The following is a 12,455-nucleotide window of genomic DNA, read 5'->3' on the forward strand; positions in this document are numbered from 1 at the left end:
GTGTGCTGACCACATCCTGTAGCTAAAAGTCAATACACTTATGTGGCATTTCTGCTAAATTTACAAACAGCTTTTATTTTGCATCCATTACAAACTACACCATGTGTCAGTATAAATAGCAGAACCTGGAAACACAAGTTGGTTTGTGTCATCATAGTGATTGTTTTTATTTTGAATACAATGGTTACTGTTTTTTTATAACTTGCAGCTACAACTCTAAAGAATTGCATCCCAATTTTAGCTTTGCTAGAAATTCTGTTTTAATGTGTTATGGACACATACAACTTTTACATTATATTTGTCAGTCATTACTATTTTTTGACATTTCACCTTTACAAGAAATATGTCGATGTAGAAACTCAACAACAAAACAGTGTTTGCAGACAGTGCACACGTTAAATACTACATTCACAAATTTTAATCTTAGCTGATCATTACTTTCAGTTTCAGCATATTTTGTCAACCATTGAAAAAGGTTAGAATTGCAACGTACAACAGTGTGAATGTAGAAATGCATCTGCAATTAGTTGTAGACTAAGAACTCCAATTTTTATATTACTTGTGAAAGGATACTGCAGAAAAACAAAGCTAGCATCAGGTACAACACATTGTAAACAAATTGACACTTAGTTTGGTTAAAGTCAAACTCCACCCAGTGTCAAACAGTTTCATCCCCATTTCATTTCTTCTCTTCACTTTCCACTACTTGTCATAAAACCTTCAACATTCTCACTGACCCATGAACTCAGTCTGAATCAGAAGATGACGACGCACTGCCGAAGATTTCATTTTCATCCGCATGACCCTCTGAACCGGCATCCTCGTCATGTGAAGAATCCTCCTCCTGCTCTTGCTCCTGTCCTCCTGCCTCTTCGTCATCAGCAGAAGATGAATCTGCATCCGATCCAGCTTGTTCTTCTGCATCACTGTGTACTTCCTCATCTGCATACGACAAGTTTGTAGTGTTAAGCAATATGGTAGATTTATGGAAAATTCTACAAACAGTGTACCCAGTGGTGGGATTCAAATTTTTTGTCAGTCGGTTTTATCACAAAAGTAATATTTTCAGCCAGTTCTGTTAGAAAAAGTCCATTGGCAGTAATCAGTAATGCTAACCGGTTCGCTGATCTAATAAAATTTCGTGAGACGGTACTATAGAACCGGTGCGAATCGGCTGAATCCAACCACTGACCGTACCTAATGTCAGACACACATTTAGCTGACTTTCAATTGGTGGTGCAAAGAGCTCAATTATATGTTTTAAAGCTATGGGGGAGTGGAGCTACTAAGAGCAAACCTCACTTCTACATCATAATTGGGGAATTTTTTTATCAGTGGCACAAAGAGCACAAACACCTATTTAAAATGGTAGATCTCCAAATGCTGACAGTTAGAACTATTTGGTTGGGACTTGGGGTAAGGTATTATCATTAAAATTTCAATAAAACTTAGTTCCTAACCCAAAATTTTCCAAAACTTACTCCCCAACCTTACCCCTTCTAAGCTACTAAACAAATAATTGAGCTCTTTGTACCACCTATCAAAATTTAGATCAATGTGAAGCTGACATGAGGTGCTAGTATCTCTATGGGGTTAGGTGTTTATATCCTTACTAAAATATAAGCTATTGCTGCCAGGCATAAAATCAAGTTTGCAGAGCTCTTCCGGCACTGTAATACGCGCATTTAGTGTTATTTACCCTGACATCGAAACGTCAGAATAAAAATACATTTGCCAGAAGGGTTGGTATCCCTACTAATGCTTACCTGATGATGAGTCAGCCTCTTTTTCTTCTTCCATTTCTTCTGCTGTGTCTTCCACATCAGATCCTGCTCCCGCTGCAACATTATTTTCATCATCATCTCCATCTTCTTCTTCTTCTTTAGCTTCCTCATTTTCCTGCATCAAAACCAAAAAAATTTACACTTATTGTTTCATTAAATATTACTCAAAGCAGTGACATGAATATATGTGGATACTTTGGTACAGAAAACACTTTGGCAGAAAAGCTTGGGTTAATGTTTAATGACTGAAAGCAATGATGAAAACATTCATATTTTGGACTGTTAAAGAACAGCAGTGGAAAAGGAGCTGTGCAGATCTGCTTGTGTTGTTTTGAACTAACTGCACTACATTACACAAAGTAGCTGACAGCAACTATATTTATAACAACTGCTCGGACAAAACCAGGCCCAACAAGACAGCAGTTTTACCTACTAGGGCTCACAAATTAAATGTATAAACTTTACATCGTTACTGTTAAGCAAAAATATTATAGCATTTTGCTTCTCAATTAAGTGCTTGTCTTGTTATGGCAAGTGTTCAAAAAGAGGCCAGAAAATGTCTGGTATTTTTTCTCTTCTGGACCTTGAGGTTGTCTCATATAAATAAATTGGATTGTAATTCAACTTTGGGTGAGTTCTCCACTGAGCCTGTGTAACTCAGTTGCTAGGGCACGAGTCCCGGAAAGACTCCTGTTGTGGGATTGAATCCCACCGCAGGCTAGATTTTTCTAGCCTCTGACTTGCCATATGGTGAATGCTTGGTGACCTGCTGATTCGGTATGACGCCTTCAATGGGCCTGGCATACTATGATTTCTATATGAGTGTGCCGTGATTGTTGGTCTGGAAGAACGCAACAGGGCGTATCCCAACTAATTATCTATGTCTTTACTATATTTTCTCAAACCTCCTCTTCTCCTTTCTCTTCCTCCATATTTTCCTCTCCCTCCTCCTCCTCTGCTCCTTCCTCCTCTTCATCATCGGGTTCAAGAGGTTCAAGCTGAATCCTTCTCATTTCTTGGGCTGCGATTTCCTGTTCATTTAGCTCACGATGTCGTACAGCTAGGACAGCATTCGTAGCTGATTGCACGCCACCTCCTCCCTTGGCCCTTCGCTTGCTCAATCGAACTCTGGAAGTAAAACAAATACATGAGTTTTTAATGCATTTTGCTGACCATATATTCTGTTGAACAACCTTACTAACAAAAGTAGCAGGTTACTTGTTTGTCATCGCACCACAATAAGGCCCTTTATTCAATCACCCACTTTATTATTTTTACAAACGAACGCCTCACCGACAAACATAACCTACACGGATCTGTTTACAAGTTTAATGACACATATAATGGCCCAAAAGATGTAAAAATTGACATGCTTTACTATTCAAATGTATTGGCATAATGTATTGGTATGATATTCACAGTAACATATTCTATTGACAGGCTACCATTTGCAATGTGTGTGCCTAACCTGTACAGGCAAACAAATAAATCTAACAATAAAGTGCCCAATGATATGCTTTAATGTGTTTACTGATGACTGACCTTGTCTCCAACTCATTGTAAAATACTCCATCTTCTCGGAAAACAAAGTAGAAATTTTCTTCATATCCTTTCGAGGCTTTGTTCTTAACATTCCAGTTGTATTCTCGTGCAAGTCTGGAAAATAAAGTGTTAAGTATAGGGATTGGCCAAAACTGCAAATGTTCTGTTTGGTCGAGCACCGAGCATCTCACATTAATGCTCGGTGCTCAGCTGAGCATGCGCGGAGCATTGTGACATCACAAACATTACCTATTACACTCTAGTTTTGTAGTTTTCCGAGGTCCCTTACATCACCAGCAGTGTATTAAGCTGTACAGGCCCCACAAGTACACGTTTTCCACAATCTAATGCTTTTAAAACAACAGTCATTTTCGTTCTTGGATACCCTTTTGAACACTAGTTTATTATGTTAGCAGGGCATGGATATGCAAATTTAATGCTCGGGTCAGTTTGTGAAACTGATCAGCCGAGCACCGAGCATCAAAAACAGCGATGCTCAGAACCGAGTACTCGGGTTCTGGCTCGGCTTGGCCCATCCCTATTAAGTAGCATATTGAACAAATGTTTAAGCATTTTTTTACCTATAGTCATATGTTGATTCTGGATCATACTCAAGGCCTTCTTCATTGTCACGCTTTCTCTTTCCCCGAGTTTCCGGCGTCGGGAGGAAATATGCGACAAACTGATCGCCTTCCTCATCTACCATACCTCTGCATAATACATTTTCAGTTTAAAACCTGTATTTAAGTGTAGCAGATACACTACAAAGGCGAAGGTGCTTTTTGTTTCATTTTTTGTTGTACACCTTTGGGACAAAGCTATCTTGGGCTTGAAACAATGTGTTCTTGATTTTTTCATGTGTTTATTTGCACAGAGCTCCACTGTCAGCTACTTAGATTTGTGGTAGATGTAAATTTTATGTTGAATTGTCTGGAGAAGATACATGTGGTGTGCAGCATGGAGAAAGCAATAGTTTGAATGCTTCATGATATTCAGAGGCAAAAATATTTAAAATATATGCTACATGAATTCATTTGCTTTAAAAAATCCTTGACCACATAGAAACAGACAGGTGAAAGTTTTTGCTAGGGCAGAAAAGTGCAACAGATAATTGGGTATTGGTTGCTTATTTAGTATGCAATTCATTACTTCCCTGAGTAAAGTACCAACCTTATCATGGCTTGTGACATTTCTTCAATTTGTTCTTGTTGTGGTTTACCAGGGATCGCCGGGTCTGTGTCAAATATAACTTGAGCACTTGGATGCTGCCACATCTGAAAAGAAAATCATTTTTAGTTTTATGTTTCAAATTTTTCCCTGTTTAGTTGCTTAACAGTTAATTACATGTTTTGTTTAATTGCATGGGGATTGCAAATTCCAAACAATATATGCTGAGCTTGTCAAATTATTGGATGCAAATAACCAGAACCACTTCTACTTTTTTTGTTTTGAAAGGGTCAAATAAATTTATCCCATGTGCAAGGTAGTGTTCCTTTTTACTACACACTTAAACATAAAATATTTAAAAACATGTAAATTTGTAAATAAACCACCTTAGTGTCTGGGTAGATAGGCAGAACATCCACTGGGTAGACATTAGGTTTGCTGTGATGTTTTGTAATTTCTTGTTTCGCATCTTCGAAAGTTTTTTGAATGGCAGCAATTTGACCATCACGATCTTTATACATCTCTTCTTGTTTGAACAAATCCTTCACTCCACCACCAATCCTGAACAAAAAAAATACATCAAAGACTTAGTAAGTACTATCGATGGATTTTTTAAACACATTTTAAAAAACACTGACAGTGACCATACAGACAAATCTGGTTAATTGCATAATCCATTTAATTACAAAGCAGTCGTAAATCCAAACCATTTTTGTTGGGAAATTTGGCAAGTTACTCAAGTCAAGTCAAATTTTATTTGCATTGTTACTTTATCAAATTTGTCATTTTTAATTGGCTTTGTAAGACAACAACAGCACCGAAAAACATAGGTTTTTGAGCCAAGTAATAGGGTACAAAATTATTTAATCCATCTGCATAAAATTCAAATATATTACAAAATGAAAGAATAATGCTTTTTGATGCAATGTGGGCCAGTCAGATTAATAAATAAATATTCTGAAAACACACACCTTGTTTCAATGTTAACAGCTGATACACCATATCTGTTGAACTCCTGGGAAATGTATTCACTTCTTCTCAACCATGACACATTCTTACTATGCTGTTTAGATCTAAAAGCACAAACAAAATTTCATCAGTACTTAACATTATGAAAAACAAGACCAGTGAGTCGCAGTTATATTACAAAACCTTTAATTACTTGCATAACTCAATACCTTTTTTACATTCATCACAGTACGCCAGGCCCATTGAAGGTGCCATACCGAATCAGACTTGCCATATGGTGGTGAATCCTTGGTGACCAGCTGATTCGGTATGGCGCCTTCAATGGGCCTGGCATACTATGATTTATATATGAGTGTGCCGTGACGGCTGGTCTGCATAGCAGCTTCAGGGCTGATCCCAGTTATGAATTTATGTTCATTTTTTACATTCAGCGGGTTATTGTTTTAATTTACATAAATTTTGATTTAGGCCAGTTTAATCACAAACAAAGAACAAAACCTTTTTGAGTCTTGCGGAGCTGGCAGATCCTCTTCAAGTAAAGCTTCATCAGCTGGATCGAGCCATGTATTTCGATCAATCTATAGCAGGACATGTTACAAATGTCATAAAAAACAAATAGGTTCCCCAGACAGTGGTTCTACATAAAGACGAGCAAAGCATCTGGGATAGGTTGATTAGTTTTTACCTTGTAAGTGTTTGGGTTGATAAGATCGATGACAACACCCAGATCATGGTCTGTGTGCAGTTCGGTCTTGTGAAGCTTTTCCAGTGATGTCGGTTTGTATTCAACAAATCTGCAATAAAAATATATAGTAGATGATCAATTATTCTTCTATTCTAGATTTACAATATAAGTAAACAGTTACCACTTAAAACAAACATTTTGGAGACAAGTGCTAATGCCTACATAGGTGAAATAAACATCTCTATTTGAGAACTTTGTTAGCAAATTTTAAGTCTCATATATGTTTCATTTTTTTATTTTTCGAAATGAATGTAGTCAGCTATCATCAACATTAACATGCATACTATACAAGAGACAGAATCTGTGCAAAACATTAGTACTGAAGCAAACCTGTTTGCATCAAATGGATATCTGATAAATTTTGGATCAAATGGAATATCAGGCAAAGTGTTGCAATATTTTACTCTCGTAATAAGACCACTGCCTCTTTCCACAGATGTTCTTGACCTGTACAATAAATATGGCAGTTCACAAAAGAGGTTTTAGCAACCTAGATGGACAGTGACAGTGTGCAAAGTGTCAGGCATGTCATATTGCACACACCAGCAGTGGTTATTAAAGTAGACAAAGGTAGCCAGATGCACCTAAAGTTAATGAAAACCTTAGTTTATCTTAAACTTAAACTTCTTAATGATCTTTTCCACATTCATATCAAAGTACATGGAAAAAAATCATTTCGTAGATTTCAGTGTTAAAATCGGGTAATTTCCTTTATTAGGTTATTGTTTATTATCAGATTTATTGGTAAAGTTACAAACCTGTGTTTGTCGTCTGATCGTTGGCCAGGTTTTTGCACCGTTGGTGCCATTGCAAATGAAATTACTGCAAAAAGTGCAAATCAAATTGGCTGTTTTTGTTTCTGTTGCAAAATTTAGTTTTCCCTCTGCACTTTTTCTAAATTCAAAAAACGTTTCCTACACAATAATCGGACAAAACAGGAAACTATGAAATTGATGTTTGCAGGTTTTACTATGACAAAAATAACAGAAACAACTAAACAACTAAAAAATCTTTCTTTCCTTTAATTTTACTAAAAATCAATCATGCATATCTTCTTTTACAACTTTGACGGATTTTTTCGCAGAACGCAGATTTATTTTTTGAATCAGGGCATTTCAATAAATGGCATTGTTTACCAAAACGAAAAGCATATTTTTGGTTTGCTGATTTTTTTGTGAATTGACGTTTCAGACAAACACGTTTTTGTTCTTGGTTCGATATTCAACAAACAGGTAAAACCAGGGAGTCGAACCGGAACTGAACCCGAACCCGCGAACCGGTTTGAGCGGGTAATTTCATTAAACCCGAACCGAACCCGAACCGCTAACTACGATTTTCCAAAAACCCGAACCGGAGTTGAACCCCATATTTTGTTTGGCGTTGGACCCGAACCGGAACTGAACCAGTAAAAAATGCAGTCTGTTTCATTTTTTTGTTTTTTTTTCAAAACAGCACACGCGAGATAACACTTATAGGGGGTGTCAAAAATAACAGTGCACTATCAAAATTCTTCTGGAGTTTTATAAGGCCAGGTAGATGATCGGTAGATTAAATTGAAACAAATGAAAATTTGAACCGGTTTTAAAACCGCAAACCGGTTGGGACCGCATAATTCGCCCAAACTGGAACAAAACCCGAACCCGAAAATAAACATTTTTAAAAACCTGAACCGAACCCGAACCCTTAAAAACAAAACGAAGTGAACCCGAACCGAACCTGAACCCATATGACAAGCGGTTGGACTCCCTGGGTAAAACAAATAAAGTCTTGTATTTGAAACACGACTGTTTTACTCAAAACACACGAAAAGCAACACTCTAAACTTGCATAAACAGGAATTAAGAAATTTTCTTGTCATTTTTTTGCTTTCTCACAGTTTGGATCAAGTTCAGTATATCGGTGTCGTGACGTAAATATTCTTGAGGTATGACGTCACTGGTGCGCATGTGCAGAACGTTCCCTGACCAAGTTGATGCAGTTGATCTGTAGTTCGTAATAATATGTTATTATATCCCATTTGAAACAGGTGAAATGTCTTGCAGTCAATACTAAGGTTTCTCATCTGAATTTTTATGACATTTACTAATATTTTATCGATTAATTATCAAGTATCAACTTGTGTTAAAAATAATGTTCGCCATGAAAATGTGTTTCGATTTGTTATAATTAGATTTTCCGTGTAAGAAAACATCCTGTTTTTTTATGTCTACACCACAGATATATGATCAGGCCGCGGGTTCGGGCTTAATTTTGAAGACTACGGGTCGATTTCTGGCCTGACCCTCCCAGTCGGTTTTGGTAAATATAACTTTTAGGTTTTAGCCTATTTCAAAAATATTCAATCTTCAATATAGTTCATCTACAAGACTTCACGTGCTATCGTCCTGAACCATACTTCATATGGTCGAATAAGGACTTTCGTTTACATTTCGCTTTCGTTTATTCACTCCACTCTAAAGGCTAGTATAATCCTAATCAACTAACCTTATGAAAGTTCGACTTCTTGCGCAAATCTCCATCTCCGTGGACGAAAGTAAATCATTGACGTCACGCCACAGCCAGTCACATGACTCGTATCTGGTTTTCCACAGTGACATGACGTCAAGGTACGTCACCACTTTCAAGTGCTGTGAACATGCGTTGGATTAACTTAATGATATTCAAACCAAAAACACACAGACCCCTCTGCTGGCAAAAGGGCTAAGAAAATTATACATCTGTCAAAAAGATCATTTTTTAAGACTTGTTTGTTCGAAGGTTTGGAACAAAAAGATGTATTTTTTAGCTCCTTGTAAAAGTCAAAACATTTATTGAAAAAAATTATAACAGACTAAAATGCCTAAAATATCCAATAATAGTGTTCAAAACTTTGTATCATAACAAGGTAGAGAACTTTACCACAAACCGAATTGTTTTCCACAATATTTCGAACTTCCTGCACGAAACCGCTTTCAGCGATCGGTGACGCAATGTACACGTAGTTGATAACGTCATTGATATCATTAACTTTAGTGACGATTGCTTGGGCGATGTTGTCCGGTTCTAAATCAAGCACAGCATTACATCGTTCCCGTCTTGCTGCTGGGATGTTCGTTTGTCGACATCTGTGAAAAAATGAGTTAAAGTAAAATCAGGAGAGGTCGGAAATTTATTGTAATGAGCTTGAAAATATTTTGCCTTAACATTTAAAATCGCACCACTAAACTTTGGATGCTTCAGAAATCTTAGGTTGGGAAACCTTTTGTGGAACCAATGTTGGCAGAGTGGCGGCTTTCTCGCCTTATTGGACCGGTTAATGACTTTGCGTTGTTGAGCCTTACCAAGTTTTCGACTTTGGCACTGGTTTGAAATTCGCTCAAAATGACAACGAACATAGGAGTGTGGAAAATACGGAAAGTTATTTTAGCATTTTTCTCTACTTGTTATTTGGTTGAACTGAGCGTACACTAACGTGATTTAGTTTTGATTTCAACTTGCCTTTTTTGCCAGTCAATGTGGTCGAACCTCCAATGTAAGCTTAGATAGAAATCATCGTGCAATATTGTCGAAATTATCTCTGCGCTCATGCGTTTTACGTGACGCGGAAGCTTCGTATATCGGATGATCTCTGAGTATAAAACCTCGTCTGACGCAGAAGACAAATCTGCAAAAAATATAGTCGTTAAATGTTGACAAAAATAGAATTATCTTTGCATTCTTACCAATTTGTGTAGGTGGAGGTCCAATGGGTTTAACTTCTTTGATTCTAAGATTTCTGAACGGGTATGGGTGAAATGCACAAAGAGCCTAAACAAGCAAGTCGAGTTTAGAGTGAATAAGGTAAAACTTTATTATCTTTATGTGTTCAGTCATTGTTTTGCGTCCTTCGTTTTATTGCTTAAATTTCTATTTTTTTTAAATGGACATCAACTTTAGTTAAAGCGAATAGCAATAGGTTGAACAGAAAACTAAAAAAAAGAGGAAGGTCGGAAATGGCTGTTATAGGGTCGGGTTTAGGTCAGGACCGGATTCGGTTGTTAAGTTTAAAAAGGGGTTGATTCGGGCCTCATTGTACCGCAATTTGACCAACTTTCGGGGCTGATATAAAAAAACACATCGGCTTCGAACCCAAATTTGTTGGCCCTCTTGGTTATAACAATAAGAGAAAAACGCAAAATAAACAGCTTAAAATACAAATGATTTTCATACAATAACTTACTGTAGTCCCAAACATTTTGTTAATTTCTTGTTTCGTTGGTGGAAACATAAAAAATCTTTCTGTCTTTTGGTTAATCGGATACTCGGTGGCGTGCTTTCCGGAAATCCCATCACCGGTTGGTATTTTTACGTTTAATACTTCAGCAAATCGCTCGTAATCTTTGACCTCGAATTCTCTCGTTCGAAACACGGCATCGATTTGTCCATTACAGCTTTGTCGAAACTGGTCAAGCGTGATAAACGGGATTAGTTGCGCCATCTCGTGGATATCAATTCGGTGCTCACTTGAGATCGTGTTCGTCAATTGAGTTTGGCTAAAAACAAGTTTTTACATTACTGTAAGAATTTAAAATACATGTTTTTGCCTCCCAATGTAAAGCATATTAAATACTGAGATTTGGGCACATTAGAAACTTGAAATACTAATACAGGGATTAGAAACGCTTACAATATTTTGGTCAAAACTTTGTAATAAGGCCAAGTTATGCATTTCTTTATTGACGTTTTGTTTTTACCTACAGTCTACAGAACAATTTATTTAAAAATTTTGTACCCTTTGCTTTGCGGATACATTGCTATTTAAGCATATAAAACGATGTATAACGAGCTGTACAAATTTCCTGTAATTAACGCCTATGGGATTTGTAACGGTTCAATCATCACTGTGTTTTTGAGGCACAACACCTAATTTTAGAGTTAATTATTCGCTAGACTTACTTGTCTGAAGAGTGCTTGAAAAACAGCGGTAACACCAAAGTTCTGTTAAGCCTGATGGCAACGTATATCGTTTCCCGAAGTCCGATTAATTGATTGTTTGGTCCATTTCGTAAATAAGGCAAAATGTAACGCCTTCTGTTCAAATTGATCAGCGGATTTTTGTTGTAAAACACAGACAGGTCTTTGTGTAAAACGTCCTTAATCGGGCATTGATTTTTAGTCAAAAAATTGAGTCGTTTCGGTAATTGGAAATTCGTTTGTATTTCAACGTTGAACAACTTTTCATGTCTATTGATGAAGGAACATGTAAAAACGACCAACGTAAGAAGAAAGAATGTCAATGAACGCAAACTTGCTGAAGAAATCATTTAAATGACGATCAAGTCTTGGTCCAATATTAATGTGCTGTTGTCTTCGACATCTTGGGTGTTAAACAAAAACAGTTTCGTCTTATTGTCAACTCTTTTCAACCCATTTTTCAATAGGTTCAATTTTCAAAATTCCTTGATAAATAAGAATAACACTAATCGAATGCAAAAGATTGTAAAAGAAACTGACAGCTTTTAAAAACTTATAAAGTGTTATTCAAGCATCGTCAAATCTAAACAATCAATAAAAAGCAAAGTCATGATTGTTTTGATATGTCAGAGTTACTCTAGGTTATTTGAGCCTGAAGGCATTATATCCCATCTAAACGAAAACTTTGTCACCATATCTGTAGCCTACTTCTGTTAACCTTAACCCTAATATTTTTTTATCTGTTTTGTGTTCTCTACTTGATAGTTTATTTTCGCTTTTGTTATGAACTAACCCCAATTCCACGTTATAAGTTAAACCCTTGCTCTGCTTTTAATCACAAATATCCGACTCGGTCAATATCTATCAGGCTTTGGTGGTTATGCTGTCCACGCATTGTTGAACTCTGCTCTCTCTAATCACCACTGCCCCTTACTAAGACAACTGAAAACAGCTTGCAGCATTTATGTAATGCGGTTTAGCGTAAACATTATGATTTAGACCAGTCCACCCGAACGTGTATGTCTAAACACTACGTTCAAAAAAATTCCGGAAAGTGCCACAGTGCCCCAGGGCTTCAAAACTCGACAATTGGTCTGATTATTTTGGCAAACGTCGGTTTTTGTCCAATTAAAGCTTAATATTTGTTTCTGGTTTCTAGTAGTTTTTCGATATATTGCTTTAGTTTCCTCAAAAACAGTTTGTGAAAACATTAACGAAACGTTTGGTTTATTTTGATTTTCGGTGACTTTAAAACAACATCTAAACCCATTATATATATAATAGATTGACATATATTATGGGTTTGCCTTAAATTT

The 12,455-nt window shown here is 36.7% G+C and overlaps 2 protein-coding genes across 3 annotated transcripts; both read right to left on the reverse strand.

The window, feature by feature from the left end:
- Positions 1–55: 55 nt before the first annotated feature.
- On the reverse strand, positions 56–7,169 carry LOC145203908 (RNA polymerase II-associated factor 1 homolog). The gene is made up of 12 exons (XM_080076282.1): positions 6,966–7,169; positions 6,538–6,654; positions 6,148–6,256; positions 5,961–6,040; positions 5,465–5,566; positions 4,880–5,054; positions 4,497–4,600; positions 3,908–4,036; positions 3,327–3,440; positions 2,690–2,912; positions 1,767–1,899; positions 56–942 (listed from the first exon to the last, which is right to left on the reverse strand). The coding sequence occupies exons 1-12, from the start codon at positions 7,013–7,015 to the stop codon at positions 746–748; spliced, it is 1,533 nt and encodes a 510-aa protein (XP_079932408.1). The 5' UTR covers positions 7,016–7,169; the 3' UTR covers positions 56–745.
- A 789-nt stretch (positions 7,170–7,958) lies between these two features.
- Positions 7,959–12,020, reverse strand: LOC145208982 (uncharacterized). Of its 2 annotated transcripts, XM_080079235.1 has the most exons (7): positions 11,122–12,014; positions 10,406–10,718; positions 9,909–9,993; positions 9,685–9,850; positions 9,113–9,311; positions 8,692–8,834; positions 7,959–8,190 (listed from the first exon to the last, which is right to left on the reverse strand). In XM_080079235.1, exons 1-7 carry the CDS (start codon positions 11,487–11,489, stop codon positions 8,046–8,048), a joined length of 1,419 nt encoding a protein of 472 aa, XP_079935361.1. In that variant the 5' UTR covers positions 11,490–12,014; the 3' UTR covers positions 7,959–8,045. The 2 variants fall into 2 exon arrangements, with proteins under 2 accessions (XP_079935361.1, XP_079935362.1); XM_080079236.1 differs by lacking the exon at positions 7,959–8,190 and having other exon boundaries at positions 8,741–8,834; positions 9,106–9,311; positions 11,122–12,020.
- Positions 12,021–12,455: the final 435 nt, after the last annotated feature.

This window comes from Phallusia mammillata, chromosome 1 (genome assembly GCF_965637545.1).
Source record: "Phallusia mammillata chromosome 1, kaPhaMamm4.hap1.1, whole genome shotgun sequence".
Lineage (NCBI taxonomy): Eukaryota > Metazoa > Chordata > Ascidiacea > Phlebobranchia > Ascidiidae > Phallusia > Phallusia mammillata.

What these genes read in the sequence shown, in the direction of transcription:
- LOC145203908 (XM_080076282.1), bottom strand. Translation starts at nt 7,015, where the DNA reads ATGGCACCAACGGTGCAAAAACCTGGCCAACGATCAGACGACAAACAC. An exon ending in GCTCCGCAAGACTCAAAAAG is followed by an intron (nt 5,567 to 5,960) that starts GTTTTGTTCTTT and finishes TTGTGCTTTTAG; the next exon opens with ATCTAAACAGCATAGTAAGA. An exon ending in ATGTCACAAGCCATGATAAG is followed by an intron (nt 4,037 to 4,496) that starts GTTGGTACTTTA and finishes TGTATTATGCAG; the next exon opens with AGGTATGGTAGATGAGGAAG.
- LOC145208982 (XM_080079235.1), bottom strand. Translation starts at nt 11,489, where the DNA reads ATGATTTCTTCAGCAAGTTTGCGTTCATTGACATTCTTTCTTCTTACG. An exon ending in TTCAAGCACTCTTCAGACAA is followed by an intron (nt 10,719 to 11,121) that starts GTAAGTCTAGCG and finishes ACTTGTTTTTAG; the next exon opens with CCAAACTCAATTGACGAACA. An exon ending in AGAAGTCGAACTTTCATAAG is followed by an intron (nt 8,191 to 8,691) that starts GTTAGTTGATTA and finishes TACGAACTACAG; the next exon opens with ATCAACTGCATCAACTTGGT.